The 23,094-nt window shown below is 46.7% G+C and overlaps 1 protein-coding gene across 2 annotated transcripts in view; it reads right to left on the bottom strand.

The window, feature by feature from the left end:
• The window catches only part of PIAS3 (protein inhibitor of activated STAT 3), a 291,739-nt gene that overhangs the window by 11,530 nt on the left and 257,115 nt on the right, over positions 1-23,094 (bottom strand). For both annotated transcript variants that reach the window (XM_085639510.1, XM_085639509.1), the window contains exon 13: positions 2,644-2,681. In XM_085639510.1, the coding sequence (XP_085495636.1) occupies positions 2,644-2,681 (38 nt within the window). The remainder of the gene's footprint in view (positions 1-2,643; positions 2,682-23,094) is intronic.

The raw sequence follows: 23,094 nt of genomic DNA on the forward strand, positions 1-23,094 counted from the left end.
GTCACAGACGTGGCACCCACTTTATGTGCCACATCACAGCGGCAGTAAACTGTGTGCGCAGCCCCTGCAGTGGCAGGGTCCTGAGACAGATATGAAAGGCTACTTTGGTGGATTGCCTAAGCAGCGCTGCAAGCCCACCAGTTGCATTTGGTTTACTGGCACTGGGTATATGAGATACCACTGTACAAGGGACTGATGGGTAAATTAAATATGCCAAACAGGTGTAGACTAATCTTACCAGGTTTACCACAGACAGCACATGCACTTTAGCACTGGTCAGCTGTCATAAAGTGCCCAGACTCATGAAACCACCAACAACAGGTCAGCAAGAATACAGGAGGAAGGCAAAAGGTTCTGGGATGACCCTGCAAAAAGGACCAAGTCCAACACACATACTTCAACGTTTTAGCTTCAACTTTAAATATTTGGTCCCTGATGCCTGCATGGGATGGTGTTAGGAAGGTGAGATAATTCACTGAGAACCCACAGCAATTTATGATCTGCATAGAGGTGGCCATGTCCTCTTTCAACATTTCATTAAAATCTCCTTCCATCAAGGTGCTCAATAAGGTCCTGCAGAAGTTCCATAAGGTGCAACTGAAGCTCTGTGGAAGAGTGGAATAACTAGCTAGCTACCCACCCATATATTAGTGAAGAAAGCAAGGTATCCCTTGATTTAGACTGCTCATCCTCCTGCCATTTAGAAGGAACAGAAAATGTCAAGCCACTTGCGACTTCAAACCTCTGCTTAGCTTCTGCTACATTCAATAAATTAAAAACTGGATTCCTTCTCAGAGAATTGGGATATAAATCAGTAGCTATTTCTTCCCACACCACCTACTGAGGGAAGACATTTTTTTAAACGTAAATTGCACAACCTAGAAAACCTGGTAGCAAAGCCATCATTGGTCTCGCCAGTGCATTTGCTAGTATGATCTTGAAAAAACATTGGGGTCCGACTTGGAAGGTCAAGGCCTCAATTTTTAAACCTGTTGATGCCTTGTCACCACATGGAAGGATATGATGTCATTTACAAATTATATCTTAAAATCTATGAGGCAATCAGGAGATGCAAAAGAAAGGGCAACGCAATCCTATCTCAGATGTGGGTCTGGAGACATAACAGTTTTTAGGAGAAGCATCTGGAGTGACCTCTGGGCCTGTCCTGTGGACATGCTTCTATTCCTCTTCATTAAGGCAGGGGTTTCAAGGCTATTCTTTGGAAGGGTGCGGAAACCATGAATCCCATCTGTGGGATGGAATTCTCGGAGGCATTCATTCCTTTGGTGGGCATTATGTCTTTAAATGTCCTTCCAAATACTTTATATTTGGATCTTTTGGTCCTGTGGTCTTTCTTTTCTAAGGGTTCTTTTAAAGTTGATGAAGAGGGCACCAAAATGGAGGGGCAAACACCTCAGATCTTGTCTAGTAGATAAGTGAGGACAGCATCATCGTCATGATGCCGGAAAGGGTACAAAATACTCAACTGAAGGCTCCCCCAGCTATGAAATGTTGACACGTTCTGATCCTCTTCCATGACTGGACACTTCATGATGGCGGTATGTGAATTTTCAACATCCAACCCATAAACGATAGTATGTGGATGGACATGAATGTCCTTGGAAAAAAACTATGAACAGTGAAAGGTGCCCCAACACTGAACCAAGAACAAAGGAAAACAAAAACAAATGTGCCTCCACCACAAGACGGCTAGAAGTGGTTCTTGTATTCACTGTACCATTAGACTCAAGCTACGATTTATTGATGAGGCTTAATAAGGCAGAAAACGATCTCAGGTTTCTTTTTTCTGCATCTGCAGGAGAACATTTCAGGCAGTTTGGGTTGCACTTTTCCTACTGATAAGGACAAAGTCATGTCTGCATAATGGCTCGTCTCTGTGTGGAGTCGCATAGTGGGCAAAGCAAAAATAAAAGTACCAGAAATTGCCCAAGTAATTACGGATGGCTGAGAGGAATGGAAGCTTTCAACCAATCACTTCTTGTTTTTCTAAAAGAAGCATTGTAAAACATAAGCCTTCCGAGGATGTTAGACTATCGCAAGCATGAAAATGTGCAGAAATCAAAACTAATAAAATATGTTGCTTGTGCAGGGCTGTTGTCTGATCACATAGTTCTAACCATCTGCAAGCCTGAAAGCAGTGCATATACATACAACTTGCTTAACATTTTAGGAAAGCTCAAAGGAATATTTTAATGATTGAGAAATGCTAGACAAAAGATTATTTTTCAAATTCTATTTTAATCAAAACTCCCCTTACATATTTTTAATAGGACAACTACTAATGGATGTATCACACCATTCTGGATTGAGTGACAGGACATGACAGCTATGAGCCTTGCACTAGCTACAGAAAGAAGCAAGCATGGGCAACCTCCAAGGAATAAGAGGTAATGGACAAGAGATTAAAGGTAAAGAGATATTCATATTCTCCAGCAAACACATAAAAATATATTTACAACCATCATCATAGAGAGATTGTCGTTTCCTTAGTTGCAACTCCTATCTTGAACCCGATTATATTAAAAAAAATGAAATTAGAAGCAGCTTGTCTGAATAGCCAACATGTGCGCGCACGCGCACACATACATTCACACACACAAACATCTGTTTTCCAGTTTGTACCTGATTTTCACTTTGGAGGAAGGAAAACAAATCCAAACCTAAAGGGAAAAAAAGGAAATATATTTATATGCAACCAATTATGACAGATTAAATGTACATGAATAAAAGGGCAAGTTGCTAACCTTATCTGGTAGAGACATAATATAGCCGCAGATTCTGTACCTTAGAATTTCCCAGGCGTCAGGCTGCATCCAGAAGACTTTTGCTCGAGCAATACCCTTGCGAGTCAGTAGGTGGCGTTGGTTGGCTCTGTGTGACATCGTTGGTGTTGTCTACCCTGGAAGTGAAGTCCACGTCAGCTATATAGGCGCCACCTCCGCGTGCAGACATCAGTTACTTAGCGTGACTTTCCACACAAGGAGCGCCTAGCCATGAAATGCACGAACAGTGGTGTGTTTATAACAACTACGTCCCTGAAAGGGATCAGCCCCGACCCTAAAAACCTCTACGCAGTGCAGGAAGGATGGGTGGGTCGGAAAGGAACCTGAAGCTAGATTATGTCTCTACCAGATACAGTGTTACCGAAGGTAAGTAACTTGTCCATCTGATAGAGACATGTTGCCACAGATTTCTTAGCTCAGAATTGATTCCCCAGCAATACCATCCCAGAGGAGGGACTGCGGACAAGGTTAGACCAGGAAGTCCTGCAGGACACAGCGTCCAAACAGGCCGTCCATGTGGAACTTGACTGTCCAGGCAGTGGTGCTTAGTTAACGTGTGCAGAGATGCCCACGTTGCTGCCTAACAAATGTCAAGGAATAAAACACCACGTTGCAATGCTGTGGTCGCAGGCTTAGCTCTGGTGGAATGAGCTCTTAAGCCTTCAATAGACTGTTTCTTGGCCAGTGCATAGCGAAATTTGATGCAGAGGACGACCCATTGCGAAAAAGAATTCTTCTGCGCTGCATGACCTTTCTTTGATCCAACGTACCCCACGAAGAGTTGGTCATCCACCCGGGATTCTTTATTGCTGTCATAATAGAACAACAATGACTTTTTTGGGTCCAGAAGGTGGAGTCGCTCGTCCTCTTTAGAGGGGTGCGGAGGAACATAGAAAGTGGCCACGGTGACCTAATTGTCCCACGTGGAATGGTGTCACCACTTTTGGCAAGAAAGAGACCCAAGTGCGAACCACCAAATTATCAGGGAAGACGGTCAGGTAGGGAGCCTTGGATGACAAATTCTGCAGTTCACTCACCCTCCTGGCAGAAGTTATAGCCACTGAAAAGGCTGTTTTGTCAAAAAGCAGAAGCAGCCAGAGGGGGCAGCTGTGCAGAGACTCGAGTGGAGCACACATCAGTAAGGAGAAAACCAAATTAAGGTCCCAGTGAGGCATGATTAATGGGGCAGGTGGTAACATATGTACAAGCCCCTTAAGAAATCTGTTTACAATAGGGGATTTAAATAAAGAGGGTTGATCTAGCAGCCTCAAGAAGGCAGACAAGGCCGAAGGGTACCCTTTAAGAGTGCCCAGAGCAGAGCTCTGCTGGGCAAGGGTCATAATAAAGAGAAGGACTTGAGAGAGGGAAGCAGAAAGAGGATCAATAGACTGTTCTATTCAATATTGGATTTTTTTTTGCCACCAGCAGTCGTAAAGTCTTGGTAGAGGGACTCCTGGCTACCAAAAAGTCATCACAGACTTCAGGGGGCAGATGGAATGCTAGCCACTGCAGCCGCTCAATCTCCACGCAAGAAGGTTCAGAGTTGACAGATTTGGGTGGAGGACCCTCCTCTGCTGGGACAGAAGATCCTCCCAAAGGGGCAGCCTGATTGAAGGATCGATGCTCAGTTGGAGAAACTCGGGAATCCAGACTTTCTGTGCACAGTTCAGAACAAAAAGAATGACTTGGGCCGGATTGCTCCTAATCTTCTTGAGCACTCTGAACGGGAGTGATATTGGAGGAAAGGCTTATAGGAGGCCTGAGGTCCACTCAAGATGAAAAGCGTTGCTGAGCCAGTGCAGTCTTCGAAACTCCAGCTTGCAAAAATGCTGACATTGTGGGTTCTCGGCTGACGCAAACAGATCTAACCAAGGCTCTCCCCACTTCTAAAGGAGACCTTGCGCCACTTTGGGTGGAAACGCCATTTTGTCCGCACTGGCGTTCAGGGAACCTGCCAGGTGTTGAACAACCAGGTATATGCCTGGCTGTTCAAGCCATGTCCAGGGACACAGGGCCTCTTGACCAAGGGTCCAGGACCCCACCCCAACCTGTTCGTTACAGTACCTCATGGTGGTGGTGTTGTCCGTGAACACCTGAACCAGCTTTCCCTTGATGGCAGGAAGAAAAGCTTTCAATGGCAAGCGAGTCGATCGGAGCTTCACCAAGTTGATTTGGAATCCAGATTCCGGCAGAAAATAGAGTCCTCTGATCTCCACCGCTCCCATATGGTTGCCCTACCCCAAGAGTAATACTTCGGTCACTACTGTGTGATATGGTTGGGGAAGGGAGAGGGCTATGCCTCTGACCCAATCGAGGTTGGTCAGCCACCACTGCAGATCCTGTGCAGTTCCCTCAGAGAATAGGACCTTGTCAGAGAGATTCACCTGATGCTGCGTCCACTGGAGCTTCAGGTCCTACTGCACAGTCCATACATGCCATCTGCTATGTGTCACTAGCAGGATGCAGGAGGCCATGAGTCCCAGCAGCCTCAGAGTCATTCTCCATTCTCACCAAAATTTAGGGGAGAGGCTGAAACATCGGTATCATAGCCTGAAAATCCTGGACTTGCCACTCAGGAGGATAGACCGTAAACTACACTGTGTTAGGAATAGGTCAGATCAGCGCGGGACCCAGAAGAGCCCTCTCTGAGCCCCCAGGGTCCGAAGGTGCGCCGAGAGGGTCAGGTCGCCCAAATATGAGGCACATGTCGTCATAGAATTTCTTAAGATGAGCGGGGTTCGCTCCTGGAAAGGCAGGGAAGCTCGGATCCGACCCAGGCGCAGGTTCCGCAGAACAAGGCCTAGAGCCTCTTTTGTCACGTCGGCCAACAGAAGGGGATAAGTTGAAACGTGCTTTGACTTCTTGTGTTTCTCATGCCTCTTACCTGACAGATCCGACAACTTCGAGTGGGAGGACGAAGGACTTATGAGTCCTGGAGCAGTACCCGGAACTTCCTCCTGACTGGAAACGAGGCCTCCGGGCTGAACAGCGTGAAGTCAAACGCCGGGCCACAAGCTGCTTTAGGGACCGCTCCCTCAAAGTCTTCTGAGCCATGGCATGACAGTTGGAGCACAACTTCGAGTTGTAGTCGTGCTCCAGGCATCAGAGACAAATCAAGGGTAGATCTGTCACGACATGGCGTGAAGGCAGGCACAGCACAGCTTGAATCCAGAAGTCTTCTTCAACACTGAGGAAAAACCTACACACCAAACATTTCTGTCAAAAATAGAAAAAGAGTCACTAGATGGCGTGGAAAGAAAAGAAATGACGCCAGCGAGCTGAGGTGGAACCTATATCGGTGACACAGACGTCACTTCCGGAGTGGATGACGCCAACAACACGTAGACCCAACCAACGCCACCTACCGGTGTGCAAGGGTATTACTTGAGCATAAGTCCTCTCGATCCAGCCTGACGTTTGTGAAATTCTATGGTGAGGAATCTGAGGCTAGATAGCTTTATCAGATATGAGAGACTGACTGACATATTGACTTATCCCAAGATACAATCCTCTGGCTTGAATGACATTTCCTTTTTTTCACTACAGGGAAATCAAAATGTCTACACAAGAATGTACTATCATCCCTTGTGTGAGGGGATATTTCAAGGAAAGCGAAATATCATCATGACACTATTTTAAATACAGCACCTTTGAGTTCAATAGCCACCTTCTCAACATAAAGCATTTGATACACATACATGTGGCTTGCAAATCATGTACTATAAAGAGTAGAGTGAATCATTTTATAGCTAAGGTTCTGCTCAGTGTCCCGTGAAATTGTGGTGTATTGATTTTCAACATTCCCTCAATATATAATCATTTTTTTTTAATTACCAGGACTTGCATTTTTCTAGCTATGCAGAAACAACATCTAATTTGACAGGAGCACGTATCTAGCAGTAAGGATGAGTTTTCCAAGTCAGAAGGAGCTCAAAGAAGGAAAGAACACTGGATTAGTAGGTGGATCAGTTTGGTCTTCGCTCCTCCATACATGTAGACTTTACATAATTAGAAGCTCAATGGTTTATATTATGTATGTTTCTCATTGAGAAAAGTCTGAATACCTTGATTTGAAATCCATGTATTCTCTTTTACTACATCACAGCAGTGAAGAACAAAAGTAATTTTCCACTGCTGTAACTACACAATGGGAAGAGAAATACAGATGTTTCTAACAAGTATTGGCAATGCCAGTAAGGCCTGACTTTAAGGTACCAACAGATTTGTGCATGGATTACATGCATACATCTTGTATATCACATTAAAAGCAGGCCTACTTGCTTGGTCAATGCTGCAAAAAGTAGCGAAAAGGAAAATGCTACTTACCAGTATGCATGTGTTCTTGGCATGTAGAGCTGCAGAATCACATACTTGTGCATAGATAGCCATCTGGTGTTGGGCTTGGATGTTTGCAGTTTGTTGTTGTCTTGGAAGACGTCTGTGTAGTCACGAGATAGGTGACTCCTCCCTTGGACGATAGTGCGCATGGGCATCGACTCCATCCTTATCCTTGTTTTTCGCCATGAAGGGAAATGATGGAGTGTGTAAGAAACAGAAAAGAAGTCCATGCGTAATGTATCTAAGTAAGATAACACTCGAAAATATAGAGTTACCGGGGTAGGCGGGTGGGCGTATGTGATTCTGCAGCTCTACATGCCAAGAACAGATGCATACTGGTAAGTAGCATTTTCCGTTGGAGGCATATGAGCTGCAGAATACATACTTGTGCATAGACTGTATAGCAGTGCTCTTCCCTTAGCGGTGGTCACCTGTATCTGTTGCAGTGGTCTGAAAAAGTATTTTAAGAACAGCCTGGCATACAGAAGCTTGTTGTCTTGCCTGCACATCTACACAATAGTGTTTGGTGAAGGTGTATGGCGTAGACCATGTTGCTGCTTTACAAATGTAATCTAAAGGAATGTTCACTAAGAATGCCATGGACGCCCCTAGTTTGCGTGTTGAGTGCGCTCTAGGGGAATTGTTAATGTGCGTTTTGCTTTGTGGTAGCATATTTGAATACATTTGACAATCCACCTGGCAATTCCAGCTTTGGAAATGTGGTTTTCTTTATGAGGTGGAGAGAAAGCTACAAACAGTTGGTTTGTTTTTCTAAAAGGTTTAGTTCTGTCAATGTAATAAAGTATAGCTCTTTTGCCATCAAGTGTGTAAAGAGATCTCTCTCCTACAGAATCTGGTTTTGGGAAATAAACGGGTAATTCCACAGATTGATTAAGATGGAAAGCAGAGATTACTTAGGGAAGGAATTTTAGATTTGTTCTAAGAACCACCTTGTTATGATGTATTTGTAAGAATGGTTCTTGTATGGTTAAAACCTGGATCTCACTTACTCTTCTGAGAGGTGATTGCGACAAGGAAAGCTACTTTCCATGTAAGGAACTGCAGTTCGCATTTGTACAGCGGTTCAAATGGAGGGCCCATGAGCCTAGTAAGGACAATGTTTAAATTCCACACTGGAGAAGGTGGGATTGTGGGAGGAATTATCCTTTTAAGGCCTTCCATAAACGCTTAGATAGCTGGTACCCTAAACAATGACAAATGTTGTCTGTTTTGTAGGTAAGCGGCAAGGGCAGCAAGATGTAGTCTTATGGATGTGTATGCCAGATTACATCTTTGTAGATGCAATAAATTGCAAATAATGTTTTGAATTGAAGCATCTGAGGGTCAATTTTGTTGTTATTGCAGTAAATGACAAATCTTTTCCACTTGGCTGCATAGCAAGCTCTAGTAGTAGGGCGGCTAGCTTCTTTAATAATGTTCATACAGTCCGGTGGGAGGTTGAGATAACCGAACTCTAGGACTTCAGGAGCCAGATTGCTAGGTTTAGTTGAGCTGGATCTGGATCCCTTATCTCTCCATGGTTCTGTGTAAGAAGATTTGGGGAGAGTTATAGTTTCTGGTGTGGAACTACTGAGAGTTCCAAGAGTGTTGTGAACCATGGTTGCCGGGCCCATGTTGGAGCAAACAGGATCATCTTGAGAGACTGTTTGAGCTTGCGCACTACTAATGGAATGAGCGGGAGTGGCGGAAAAGCGTACGCAAATCTGCCTCACCAGTTCATCCATATCGCATTGCCCTTGGACAATCTGTGTGGATACCTGGCGGCGAAGGTTGGGCATTTTGCGTTTGCATGTGTGGCAAACAGATCTTTGTCTGGGTGGCACCACATCTGAAAAAGCGGAAGAAGAACTTGAGAATGAAGTTCCCATTCGTGGATGTGCTGTGTCTGACGACTGAGCAGATCCGCAATCTGATTGTGTACCCCTGGAAGAGGTTCTGCTAGAAGGTATATCTTTTGTGGGATGGCCCATTTCCATATGCTTTGCGCTAGTTGAGAAAGCTGCAAAGAATGTGTTCCTCCTTGTTTTTGTATATAATACAATCGCTGTCATATTGTCCGTGCGGACAAGGACAGTTTTGTTGATGAGATGTGTTTGGAATGATTTTAATGCCAGAAAGAATGCTAGTAACTCCAGGTGATTGATGTGGAGCACTTTTTGTTGAGGGGCCCACCTGCCCTGAATTGTATGGTTTAGGAGATGGGCTCCCCAGGCGGTGAGCGATGCTTCCTCTGTTAGCAGTATCTGTCGAACTGGGTCTAGGAACGGCAGCCCTTTGGAAAGGTTTTGTGTGTTCCAGCACTGCAGAGAGCGATGTGGGCGGCTGTCCACCAAAACCAGATCTGTAAGTTGACCTTGAGCCTGGTTCCACTGACGTGCTAAACATTATTGTAAAGGGCGCATCTGGAGTCTTGCGTGAGGTACTATGAAAATGCAAGAGGCCATCATTCCTATTAACTGCATAAACACTCGACCGGGTTGTGAGTGTTAGGGCTGAACTTTTGTTATGAGGGTTTGTATACTGGCTATTCTGACTGGATTGGGGTATGCAAGAGCTTTGGAAGTGTCTATGGTGGCCCCTAGATACTGCTGTATGTGGGACGACTGAAGGTGTGACTTGGTGAGGTCTACTGTGAACCCCAAGTCATGGAGCAGGTGAATTGTTTGGCGAGTGTGGTGAACACACTGGCTGTATGACTTGGCTTTTACCAGCCAGTCGTCCAGGTATGGAAACACATGAATTTGTTGTCTTCGCAAGTGGGTGGCTACTACTGCCACACACTTTGTGAAGACTCCGGGTGCTGTGGTCACTCCGAATGGGAGGACCTGGAATTGATAGTGCTGACCGTCCACTACAAACATTATATATTTCCTGTATAGGAATATGGAAGTAGGCGTCCTTGAGCTCTAGAGTGGCAAGTCGCTTTGTTGAAGCAGTGGGAGGACCTGTTGAAGGGTGACCAAGTGAAAGTGGTCTGATTGTACGTAGATATTCAAAGGTCTGAGGTCCATTACTGGTCTGAGAGTACCGTCTTTTTTGGGGATGAGAAAATAGAGGGAGTAAACCCCTGTGTCTTGATGGTGAAGGGGAACTGGTTCTATTGCATGATTTTGAAAAAGCGAGAGAACTTCCCGTTTGAGGAGCGTTAAGATGTTCCGTGGACATTGGACGCTGTTTGGGGGTATGGTTGGGGGAGTTGTGGTAAGTTCCAGGCAGTAACCATACTGGATAATTTGTCTTACCCACCTGTCCGTAGTGATGGAGTTTCAGACAGGTAGGAACTGTGAGAGCCTTCCTCCGACCAGAGTGGAATGGTCTGGAGGGAGCGGAGGGAAAACATTGTTTGGTAGTAGGGGACGTTCGGTTGTTTTTACCTCGGCCTCTACCCTTGATATTTCCTCTGTACCTGCCTCTAAAATATCCCTTGTTGGGGGGTATTTGTGTGGGACTTTTGTAAGAGAAGGAAGTAGTGTCTGTGCTAATGTTTTTGAATGCGCCCCAATAAAAGGAGCGACTAAAGGAACCTCGTGTTGTTTGAGATTGTAATGCTTCCATAGATTTTGCAGTGTCTGTCTTTTTTCATTTTCTCCACAGCTGTATCCACAGCTGGGCCAAAAAGGTGTTCTTGATTGAATGGCTGATTTAAGATAGTTGTTTGCACTTCTTGTTTAAAACCAGAAATGCGAAACCATGCATGTCTGCGAAGTAAGACACTGATGTTGACAGATCTAGATGCGGTGTCTGCTGCATTGAAGGCACATTTGATGGATGCATTTGTAATTAACTTGCCCTCCTGGACCAGATCGTTGGTCTTGGCTTTGTATTGGTCAGGTAAATGTTGAAAAAGATCTTCAAGCTTATCGTTGTGAGCCCGGTCATATCTGGCAAGCAGTGCTTGTGCATTAGCTATTCTCCGGTGATTGGCTGCTTGGGAGGCAACTCGTTTGCCTGATGCATCTAGCAGTTTAGACTCTTTGTCTGAAGGCGGAGCATCACCAGAGGTTTGGGAATTAGCACGTTTTCTTGCATTGGACACTACCAAAGAATCTAAAGGGAGTTGTCCTTTAATGTAGATTGGATTGTTAGGGGCAGGCTTATACTTTTGATCAATCTGGGGATTGAGAATCCTGGTCCTGACAGAGTCTTTAAATATGTCTGGTGCATGTTTAATGACACCTTTGAGCATGGGAAATGTATGCAAATGTTTTTTGTGACTGAGCAAAAGTATCTAGTAGGAAGTCTTCGTCCATGGGGTCTGAATGTAGTTCAACGCCATGATATTGTGCAGCCCTATTAATAAGCTGAGTAAACCCTATATTGTCATCTGGGGGAGTTGGCCTAGATGGGTAAGCATCTGGATCAGGAAGGTCTGAGGTATTGTTGTAATCTTCCCATGTATCCTGTGGTGTAGTATTGTCATCATCAGGGTCATCTAAGGGATCCTTATCGTGTCCACCCTCGTCCCCTAAATCATCCTCATCCTGTGGTGGTAAGAGTGAGTACTTAGAGAGTCTAGGAGAGTGTATAGGAGAGTTTGTAGGAGACAAAGGTTTGGTAGGGAGAAGAGGGTCTTAGGGGTGACGTAGCAAAGTCTCTTTTCTTTACAGGCAACTCAGGAGAATGTGAGGTATCTGATTTCCTCTTCTCTGTTGGGAGACTGACAATATGGCATGTTTTAGGGTCCATATGTAATGTCTTTTGTTTCGGATCGATAGGATCTGGTCGAAACAGTTCTTCCTGCATATTGTCTCCTTTCGGTGCCAATTTTTTCGGTTCCGAACGTGGTTTTGATTTGGACGCTGGAGCCGTAGGAGGGGTCTTGTGCTCCTTTGGCTTCGATGTTGGTGTCAAATTAGAAATCTTCTTCGGATCCGAAGGTTTTCGATGTTTGTCCAGTTCCGAGGCCTTATGGTCTTTCGGTGCCGAAGGATTCGATACAGAGGCCTTTTTGGTCGTAACGGGAATAGGGTGTATCCCTGATTTTGGTACCGAAGGTGTTTTATGGGTACTAATATGCGGCTTGCTTGGTCCCGAGCTGCCGGAAGGCTTTTCCTTTGTATTAGGAGCCGGGCCCATAGGCGGAGCTTCTGAAGTTTGTCCTCGGTCTCAACTAAGGCCTTCAGGCGAAGTTTTAACCGGAGCCTTCTGTTTATCTGATGGGGCAGGGGGCATGGACGTTTGTACTCACTCGGTGACCTGGAGAGATGTGGCCGTCGGAGTTGGAGTCATCAGCTTTGGAGACTATGTCGAGCTCCTCCGAATCCTCTGCCTCTAGAACATCGTGGCCTTCGTCGAAGAGGTTGTGTGGCACCGGTGTAGCCTGTTGAGCCACAACGTGTCGTCGAGCCCGGCTATCAAGGACAGTCTTTTTGGAGCAAAAAGAGGCGCAGGCCTGGCAATCCTCTTCCCAACACCAGATGGCGATCTATGCACAAGTATGTATTCTGCAGCTCATATGCCTCGAACATTTAGTTTTCTGTGTAGAACAAGCATTGGGCAAGCAAATAGGTCTGGCATTGGTCGCCAGCTTTCCAGCAATTCTTGTTTTGTTATGGTTTTGCTAAACCTTATTATTTGGGAATATGCTGGCCCTCATCAATAAAAAAACAATCATTTGCTACGTACAAAAAGGTTTTTGGGTCTAAAAACAAGCACGTGTTACCATAGTACTCACTGACGAGAACTACTTTGTGTGTCAATGAGTTCCTAGTGAAAGGGCAGCATGCTGTAACTTCTAGTGAAGTCACCGATGGTTGAAGTTGATTGGTGCATTGCCCCTTAATGCATGTTGGAGTGGGTGAAAGAAAAATTTTAATGACACCAATCACAGACAAATGGATGAAATCTGACTGACACTTCTATAAGTAACTATATTATATGCATAATGTTAGTGAAATCAAAGGTTGTTGGCTAATAGAGACCTAAACAAAAAAGAAAAGGAGGAGGAGGAAAGGAAAGATGCCATGAAGGAAAAGATAGAAGAAAAGAGAACAAAGGAAAAAGAAGGTAAATAACAGAAAGAAGGAAAAGGAACAACGAAAAAGGCAGAAATAGGAAGGAATATGGAAAGAAGAAAAAAAGGAAAGATGAAAGAGAGAGAGAAGGAAAAAGAAGCCAAGGAGGAAAGAAGCCAAGGAGAAAAAAGAAAAGGAGAAAGAAAGAAGGAAAAAGAAAGAAAGCAAGAAGAAAGAAGGCAGGAAAAGGAAAGGAGGAAGAAAGAAGGAATAAAAAAAGTAGAAAGAAGGGAAAAGGAGAAAATAGGAAAAATAAAGGGAGAAGAACAAGGAAAGAAGGAAAAAGAATGAAAGAAAGAAGAATGGAAAATAATGAACAGGAGAAGTAAAAAGGGCAAGAAAGAACAGTAGAAGGAACTAAAAAGAGAGGAAGGAAAAAGAAAGAAGGAAAAAAGTAAGAAGGAAAAGGAAGTTAAAAAAGAAAGAAGGAATAAAAGCAGGAAAAAGAAGGATAGAGGGAATCAAGGAGACAGAAGGGTCGAGAAAGAAGAAAAAAGTAAAAAGAGGATACTTAATACCCAACAGTTTCAAATGGACACAATCTGGTATTCTGTAAAATAGCAGCAGCCAAAAAAGCAAAACATTCCAAAATGAATTTAAACAGCACTGCAGGAGAAAGGAATTGAGAACGATGGACTGTGGCTTCTGTTAACATCAGAAGCGTCCTGCTATCTCATTGGGATCTAAAAACAAAACTCAAGTAATTCTAAAGTAAAAAGAAGCATTGGAAAAGCAAATAGGTCTTGGCTTGGAGACCTATTTGCCATGTCAATGATTTTTGGTAATGCTATACATGGCCGCTGAGCCACATAATGGATAGGTACTTGTAAAAAACAGAAAATAGAAATAGTAGCGCAAAAGCACTTTGTGTTGTTTAAGGGAGGCAGGGAGTGGATTGGGGAGAAAGTGAGTAATACAGAGTGGGAGAGAGAAATATGGAGTGGGAAAGGAATGGGGCAACCGCCCCACACCGGAGAGATTACAGAGGAAAAAACATTACAATAGGAGCACAAAAGCTCTTTCTGATGTTTTGGTAAGGGAGCTGATTGGGGAGGGAGGGAGCAACACGAAGTGAGAAGGGGCAATAGTCTTACCACGGAAAACAGTAAAAATAAATAAAGTACCTCTATCACAGCGTGACTAGTGGAGAAATAACGGTGGGCAGCAACAAGGAAAATTGGTGGGTAGGAAGGGAGAAATAACGCGGTTTAAAACAAAGTAAAAGAAAAAAGTTCCTGAGTCACAGTGCCAGCAATGGAGGGGTACTAATTAAGGATATTCAATCTGTGCTTTGTACATGCACCGGAGAAGAAACGGGAAATGGTATCTGTCCTGCACTGTCCAATTAGGAGGCGGAAAAGTAGAAGTGACACTGAAGTCAGCAAATGGTAAGCAATGGAAAAGCTCTAAGCCCTTTTTGTAAACAATAGTGTCTAGCATGCAAGAGCACATGTTCTAGTGAGTGGTTCAATCAATAAATTGTCTTTAAAAAGGCTAATACTCACCCGTTAGGGTCTCAAGGCTCTGGGAGGGCAGAGTTGAACTGCTGATCCATTGAAGGTGCTGTGGATCAGTCAAAGAGCCAGATCTTCAGGTCCTTCCTGAATTGAGGCAGTGACAGTAATTTCCTGAAGTGAAGAGGCCATGTCTTTGCTGCAAGGTAGGAGAAAGATCTTCCTCAGGCCGCGGTCTTACATAAACGTGGGACGGTGGCCAAGGCCAGTTGGGCGGAGCGAAGGTCTCTGGTGGGTGCGTGGAATGCGAGGCGGTGGATTAGATATGCAGGTCCCACGTCGTGTAGGGCTTTGTAGGCATGTGAGGAACTTGAAGGTGACTCTTTTGTTGACTAGGGGCCAGTGAAGGTCTCTAAGGTGGCCGGTGATGTGGCTGCAGTAGGGGATGTAGAGGAGTCGTCTGGTAGAGGCATTCTGAATGTTTTGCAATTTCTTTAGGAGTTTCTGGGTAATGTCGGCATACAGTGCGTTGCCGTAGTCGATTTTGCTGCTGACGGGTGTGGGTGAGTGTCTTTCTGGATTCGGTGGTGATCCACTTGAACATCTATCAGAGCAGGCGTAGGGAGTGGAAGCAGTATGATGAGACTGTGGTGATCTGGCGGCTCATATTGAGTGAGGAGTCCAGGATGATGCTGAGGTTTCGTGCATGGTCGGTGGGTGGGTGTTTCCAAGTGCTGCGGGCTAGGCGGAGTGGGTGGAGCCCATGATGAGGACTTTGATCTTTTCTGTATTCAGCTTGAGGCGGCTATTCTTCATCCAGGTGGCAACAGCCTTCATGCCATTGTGGAAGTTATTCTTGGGGACTGTGGGTTCATTGGTGAGGGAGAGAATCAGCTGAGTGTCGTCGGCGTAGAAGACAATGTTGAGTACGTGGTCCCTTACTAAGGCTGCGAGCGGGGCCATGTAGATGTTAAAGAGAGTGGGGCTCAGGAGGACCCCTGAGGCACTCCACAGCTGATCTCTGTGGGTTCAGAGTGGAATGGTGGTAGTCTGTGTTCAGCCGGTGAGGAAGGAGCGGACTCATTCCAGGTCTTTGTCGCAGATGCTGGTGTCGTGAACTCTTGTGTATAGGGTGCAGTGAGAGACTGTATTAAAGGCGGCAGAGAGGTCCAGGAGGATGAGGGCTGAAGTTTCGCCATAGTCGAAGATGGTGCGGACGTCGTCTACGGCAGTGAGGATGGAGGTCATGGTGTGGTGGTAGCAGCCAAAGCCGGATTGGGAGATGTCCAGGATGTGGTTCGCTTCGATGAACTCAGAGTTGGGCGTTGATGGCCTTCTCGATGACCTTGGCTGGGTAGGGGAGCAGAGAGATGAGTCTGAAGCAGAGGGTTTCTTCAGCAAGGGCTTGATCTCTGTGGGTTTCTAGTCTTTCGGGTAAGTAGCTGAGTTAATGGAGCAGCTGAGGGTGCGACAGAGTTCGGGGGAGATGGTGGTGCCAACTCTGTGGATGATGTAGCGCAGGCAGGGGTCCGAGGGTGCTCTGGAGTGGTTGCTCTTCATGATCTTGAGGGAGTAGTCATCAGTGAGGGGAGTCCAGCTGAGTAGGGTCTGCTGGGGTCCGGTTTCGTTGAGTGCGGTGGTTGCAGGTGGGGTGGGAAGGTCTTTGGTATTGAGGCTGTTCAAGCGGGCGTTTATCTCCTTAATATTGCAGTGGAAGAAGGTGCCAAGGTTGTTGCAGAGGTCTTCAGAGTGTGGGATGTCTGCTGCCTCTGTGCTGGGTTTAGCAATTTCTTTGAACATGGCGAAAAGTTATTTGCTATTGAGTGAGTTGCCGTTGATCCTTTCTTGTAGTGCTGCTTTCTTTGTTGAGCTACTGAGGTGGTGGTGTGTAGTGACAGCGGTTTTAAAGGCTGAGTTACTTCCAGGGTCTCGTTGCTCCTCCATCTCAGATACGCATGAACTCATGAAGGGTCCTAGAGAACCAGCTGGTTTTCTTGCGAGTGTCGTTTGCCTGGGGATTTCTTCAGGGGGGCCAGTGTGTCGGCACAGTTGGAGATCGATCAGTGGAGGTTCGGTGGAGGGGCTTTGCTGAGATAGGTGGTGAGCTGTTGTTCGCGGACCTTGTTCTAGCTTCTGCGAGGGTAGCGGTGGGCGTGGTGGTGTTCGTGAGTTTGGTGAAGGAGAAGTGGATGCATCGGTGGTCGGTCCACAGCTCGGTGGTGTGGCTGGAGGTGATGTCGCTGACAGAGAAGATGGGGTCCTGCGTGTGTCGTGCTGAGTGGGTTGGGAAGGTGACCAATTGTTTGAGTCCAGACGGTGGCAAGGTTCTCCAGCAGGGATGAGGTGTTCTGGTCGTTGGAGTTGCCCAGGTGAAAGTTGAGGTCGCGAGGAGGATGTAGTCTGTGGAAGCGAGAGCGTGGGGTGTGATGAAATCGATAAAGGAATCGCTGAAGGGTGGGTAGGGTCCTGGGGGGTCTGTAGTTGATGGTGCCATGGAGGGTGGTGTTCGGGTTGGTCTGGACCTGGAAGTGGAGGTGCTCCATGTTAGTCGAGTGGTTGTCCGAGTGTGTAATGAGGCGGACGGTGCTTTTGTGTACGATGGCGATGCCTTCCCCCGGTTTGTTCATGCGGGCCCTGTGAATTATCTTGTGGCAGTGGCAATCATCGGGATGGCGGTGGCAATGTCCGAGGCAGAAGTGGAGTATCCAGGTTTCCGTGAGAAAGGTGATGTCATGGTTGATGAAGTCAAGTAGGTCCCAGATCTCCAAGGCATGTTTGTGGAGGGAACGTGTGTTGAGCAGGATGCAGTTGAGGCAGACGGGTTCAATATTTGTAGTGCAGGTGGTGGGGCTGGTATGCGGTGCAGGCGAAGGTGCAGCTACAGTTCCAGCAGGAAAAAGGGCCCTGGGTGTCATTCAGCGATGCGGACGACAACAGACTGTAAGGCGTCCGGTGTTGAGAGCGTGGAGGGTGCAGGTGTCGTAGCGGTGTATGCTCCGAGAGCCAGGGTCTGTGGAGCTCGATGCAGCTGGGCTTGTCTTTGGCACGCCAGCGGCGCAGCTGGCATTAAGTAGTGTGAGGGCTGAATAGCTGGGAGGCAGGAGATGGCGCTGGAGGGGGGCGGGTTGCAGGGATACGGAAGGAAAAAGGCGCACAAAGTGTAAAGATGCAAGAGTGAATGAAATGTGAAAAAAAGCAAAGAAAGCTAAAAGGAAGGAAAAAGATCAGAAAGTCAGAAAGAATAGAGACAGAGGGCTGAGCCGCAAAGCTCTCCACTGGACCACCTGGGATGAGATGCAGACGGGTGCCTGCGGTTGGAGGAGGGCCTCAAACTCAGACATGCAAGGGCTAGGGACAGCAGCTACCTCGGCAGAGCGGTGCAGGAAGGGAAGCTGCTAAGTGACCAGCTCAGTGAGATTGCTCCTTTCACTGAGCAGCGGCCCCCATTAAGCAGTGTGAGGGGGAGGGATGGACAGCTGGGAGGTGGGGAAGAGGCGCTATAGGAGGGCGGGCCACAGGGGACAACCATGGCAGGGACACGGAGGGAAAAGGCTCAAATAGTGAAAAGAGGCAGGAGTGAAAGAAAAGTTTAAAAAAAGAGATCAGAAAGACAGAAAGCAGAGAGACAGAGCAGAGCAAAGAATCTCCTCATTGGATCACCAGAGATGAGGCGCAGGCAGGTGCCTGTGGGTGGAGGAGGGCCTCAAACTCAGACCAGCAAGGGTCAAGGCCAGCAGCTACCTAGGCGGAGCTGTGCAGAAAGTGAAGCAGTTCACTGACAGGGTCGGTGAAACTGTGGTTAACAAAGGCTTGACCCTAAAGGACGAGTTACTTCCCTTCGGTAACGATGTATCTGGTAGAGACACAGTCGAGCCGCAGATTCCTTAACTTAAAATATCCCCAGGCGTCAGACTGGATCCGGAAAACTTTCTGCAGCAGCACCTCTGCATGCCAGGAGCGGCGCCGCACAGCTCCGCCCTGACGTCAGTGGAGTCATATAAGCCCCACCCGGCGCGCGGACGTCAGTTTTCGTCGGAAAAACGTTTCCGTGCCACAACGCGGAGCCACCAGCAAAAACTGTGAGGGTATGGGAACAATGTGCGAAAAAGATGACAAAAGAAAAGAAAGTGAATGGTGAAAAACAGCACCATATAGTACAGTGCCAGCCACTGTATACTGAAAAATAGTGAAGGGAAAGAGCAGAGCACCGCTCTTGAGAAGCAACCCCGCAAAAGCGGAGGGTAAACCCTCCCCAGAGGCAGAAAAAAGATGTGAAAAAACAGCATGACAGACGACAGAAAGTCTGCAACCATAACATAGAACTGTGAAGGGCAACAAGTCCGGAACACAGGAGCATTGACAATCCACCACAAGTCAGTACCAGAAAGGGACGTTGTATCCCCTGATACTTCTAGACTGAGGCTGAGCCAATCGACCTCAAACCAATGGACTGCAGGGGAGGTAAGAGACCCCAAGGCTGATTGAAAGGGGGGGGGGTGAACATTAGTAGACCCCCCACTGGACGACCCAGGGCACAGGGATGTAAAGGACACAGGACACATTAGCACACCACCCAAACACAAGAAAGGGTGGAGCAGAGCAAGCAAAATAGAATGAAGTATCCTGTCTAGGTGTGAAGTGAATGATGTCACCCCGCAGGAAAACAAAGCCACCCGGAGGGAGGCGAATGCGGGAAAACCCAACCGGAAAAGCTCCTCGCAGAACAGTGAGGATGGACGGGCTTTAAGGAATCTGCGGCTAGACTCTGTCTCTACCAGATATATCTTTACCAAAGTTAAGTAATTCGTCCATCTGAGACTTAACTTAGATTTGATACCAAAGCCATACCCATAGAGGAGGCGGGTCTGCGACTGAACCCCACCAAGTTCCCGGGAGAACTTAGCCGTCAAGAAGGTGACGAAACACAGTGGGGACCGTAATGCCAGCGCAGTCAACGAAGCTCTGAAAAGAGCGGAAAACAATGGGAGGCAAATGCACCACAAGCCGTCAAAGAACAGAACTTAAACCCCTGTATGTATACCGGGTTGAGAGAAAGAAAGCACAGAGCCAGAAGCGGAAGTGAGAGTTCTTGGCTTCGTAAAGAAGATGAACTGAGCCTAGGGTCCGATGGATCCGCAGGATCCGATGTGTCGACAGGAAGCAAGACCCAGAGAGAGGAAAAAACAGTATGACAGAGTCAGCACATACCGGTCGAGTATGTACAACAGTGGAAAAAAGCCCTGTCGAACCTGCACCAGCTACGAAATGTGGGGCAGCACTGGCAGGATTCCTACCCTGGGCCAGAAAGAGCCGGCATTACCAGAAACACAAGAAACTCCAGTACGCAGTCGTTCCTTCACAAAGACATGTGAGAGGACAGACGGCAACAAGCAGAACCACCCAGAACAGGACCACAGTAAGAATGTTATTCATGTGGTAGACGGGAATACACATAAGCATACGGTTTGGATGCCAGAACCACACTAAGTATAGGGAAATCCCTCTGTAGGGTAGCGTGAGCAGCCCAGATGTGAAGGACGCATCACCAGGTAGGCCACCGGTAAACAGGGGTATACGGCAAGCCGTACACACACACCAGAGCTCGTACCATGAGCAGACCGGGGCAAAGACCACAGACAGAGTTGCAAGGAACGTTGCCTGCGCGACCCTGCAGTGGGAAGAGCAAAGGGCAGATATATAGTAGCAAGCTACACATCTAAAAATGATGTGTTGCATAACACAAGACTAGGGTACGCCATAAGTACCAACAGTCATGTTGAAGCAGAATCGGGCAGGACAATGTCCAGATCTATAAGTGACATGAGCCACCTGTCCGGGAGGAGCCACGGTCCCCTGCTAGACAGATGAGGAGATAAAATCATGGAAACACCTGGATTTGAACATGTAACCTTTAGATTAAGAGTCAGAGACCTTAACCACTAGGCCACAGTCGCCCACTGGGGCAGGACACGAAAGTGGAAACAGTCAGGACCAATGTAATGGCCTAGGGACCCAAGAAAGCTAGTATCCTGAAGAGAACACTTCCCCTGAGAGTGTTACAGCAGGAACCCAAAGCAAAAGTGCGGAACACACCTGCACAGAAGCAGCAGGGAAATAGTAAAAAACTCCTGCTGGGGAAGTGCCCAGAAAATGAGGGCACAAGGCAGTGTACAGCATAGACGTACATTGTGAAGACGCCATCGCCTATAGACAAGTCCAGACAGGGCTGAAGTACGAGAAAATACTAGACGTCCCAGAGAGTGGAGGGAAGAACTAGGCACCGATGAAGCGGAAGAAAGAACGCAGGCACCCCATGATAGCGAACATACCAAGGTGCACCCACACTACGCGCAAACACTGAAGAAGTGTGCCGTGCAGCAACTCTGCCCCAGGGCTATACGATGGCAGGGCGTCAGCCGCAGAAGAACTGTGCCGGAACGCAACAGAACAAGGGGCCTCAAGGGACAGTGGCTGGCGAAAAGAAGAGCGGCCAAGATGGCTGAAAAACGTCCCTGCGAAAGGCAGGCGAGGCAGAAGCCTCATGGTAGGGAACCTCTACTGATAAAAGAAGTACTACGGACAACCATAGACCCCAACCGTAATTGAAAGTGCAATAGAGCGACACCAACCTGCAGGCCGCATAACCACAGAAAGAGAGGACAGACTGATCCACAGAAGAACCTCTGTGAGGAATAATCCACAGGAGCGTATCAAGCCTTTCTTGTAGAAAGGCAGCCACACAGTAGCCAACAAGTAACCCACATAGAGTAAGTCTTAACCCCGGCAAGGGGCTTCCTCTGGAGCCAAGCTCACAGACAGAGGACTGAAATGAAGGCAGAACCAGCTGACCAGCTGTCCTGAACAAAGGCAAACATGGTGGATTAGCCGCCTAGACCATCTGGGTATTACGTCATGAACCCAGGGTCCAAAACAAACAATTTCAAACAACAAGAGAGAGAGGGTCAAGCCACACTCTTAGTCCCCCTATAATACTCAGAAGAAAACAACAAAAGAGTGTGAAAATAATAGGACTAGTGATTCCTAATAACAAAACTGTTGTGACACTGCGAATCAATCTGAAGTTCCTCGTGAACCCTCACTCACCAACATAGTTGGTGACATGCTTCATCATGGGGTTCTCCTGGGGGTACCTTATGTACCTCCAGTGTGCTTCGACGCTATGTTAAGGCGGAGCAACAAAATCAGACTAAAAGGATAGTGATTATCAGTGATAAAAGGGGACATTTTTTTTTTAAAATGTCAAGATTCATCCACCAATATATTTAATTTAGATGAAGCTTAGACGTTCAAAAGAGTGAAGGATGTATGATCCTGACTATTAGTGGGTCAGATACATCCAGTGGCGGTCATATTGGTCGACATGTTTCAGCTTTTTGTGTATGATTTACAAAGCTTTCATCAGGACCTAACCAGAACAAAAAATACACCAGGGCGGTATAAGCTTACTAAAGCCTACCCTGACCTCAGGTGTTCGAAACCGATACACTCACGGTTCTCGTTATGTGCCAGGCTAGGTGGTTTCGTGTAGGTTTACGAGCCAGGCAGTGGACTTGGAAGACTTGTCCTGTAGTCCCGCCGCCCACCTTTTGCCTAAGGAGCACAGCACCTTTTTTACACATGTATCCTTTCTGAATTACGGAAGGCACATAACGAGAACCGTGAGTGTATCGGTTTCCAACACCTGAGGTCAGGGTAGGCTTTAGTAAGCTTATACTGCCCTGGTGTATTTTTTGTTCTCGTTAGGTCCTGATGAAAGCTTTGTAAATCATACACAAAAAGCTGAAACATGTCAACCAATATGACCGCCACTGGATGTATCTGACCCACTAATAGTCAGGATCATACATCCTTCACTGTTTTGAACGTCTAAGCTTCATCTAAATTAAATATATTGGTGGATGAATCTTGACATTTTAAAAAACAAATTTTTCCCCTTTTTTCACTGATAATCACTATCCTTTTAGTCTGATTTTGTTGCTCCGCCTTAACATAGCGTCGAAGCACACTGGAGGTACATAAGGTACCCCCAGGAGAACCCCATGATGAAGCATGTCACCAACTATGTTGGTGAGTGAGGGTTCACGAGGAACTTCAGATTGATTTGCAGTGTCACAACAGTTTTGTTATTAGGAATCACTAGTCCTATTATTTTCACACTCTTTTGTTGTTTTCTTCCAAAACAAACAAGGCAACGCTGCCAATAAAGAAAAAGACAGGCCACAAGGACGAGAAAGCCAGGCCGCAAGGGCCAGCAAATCACGGGAGACAAGACATGAGGCGGGAGACCGCTGAATCAGCGTGACAGTTAAAAAGGTCCACGCCATTGAATGGCAGATCCCGAACAGCGTCTCGAACATTGTCGGGAAAACGACTATTGCGCAGCCATGCATGGTGGCGCAAGTTAACCGACCGGGCCATTGCCCTAGCCATAGAGTCAGTAGC

This window comes from Triturus cristatus, chromosome 12 (genome assembly GCF_964204655.1).
Source record: "Triturus cristatus chromosome 12, aTriCri1.1, whole genome shotgun sequence".
Lineage (NCBI taxonomy): Eukaryota > Metazoa > Chordata > Amphibia > Caudata > Salamandridae > Triturus > Triturus cristatus.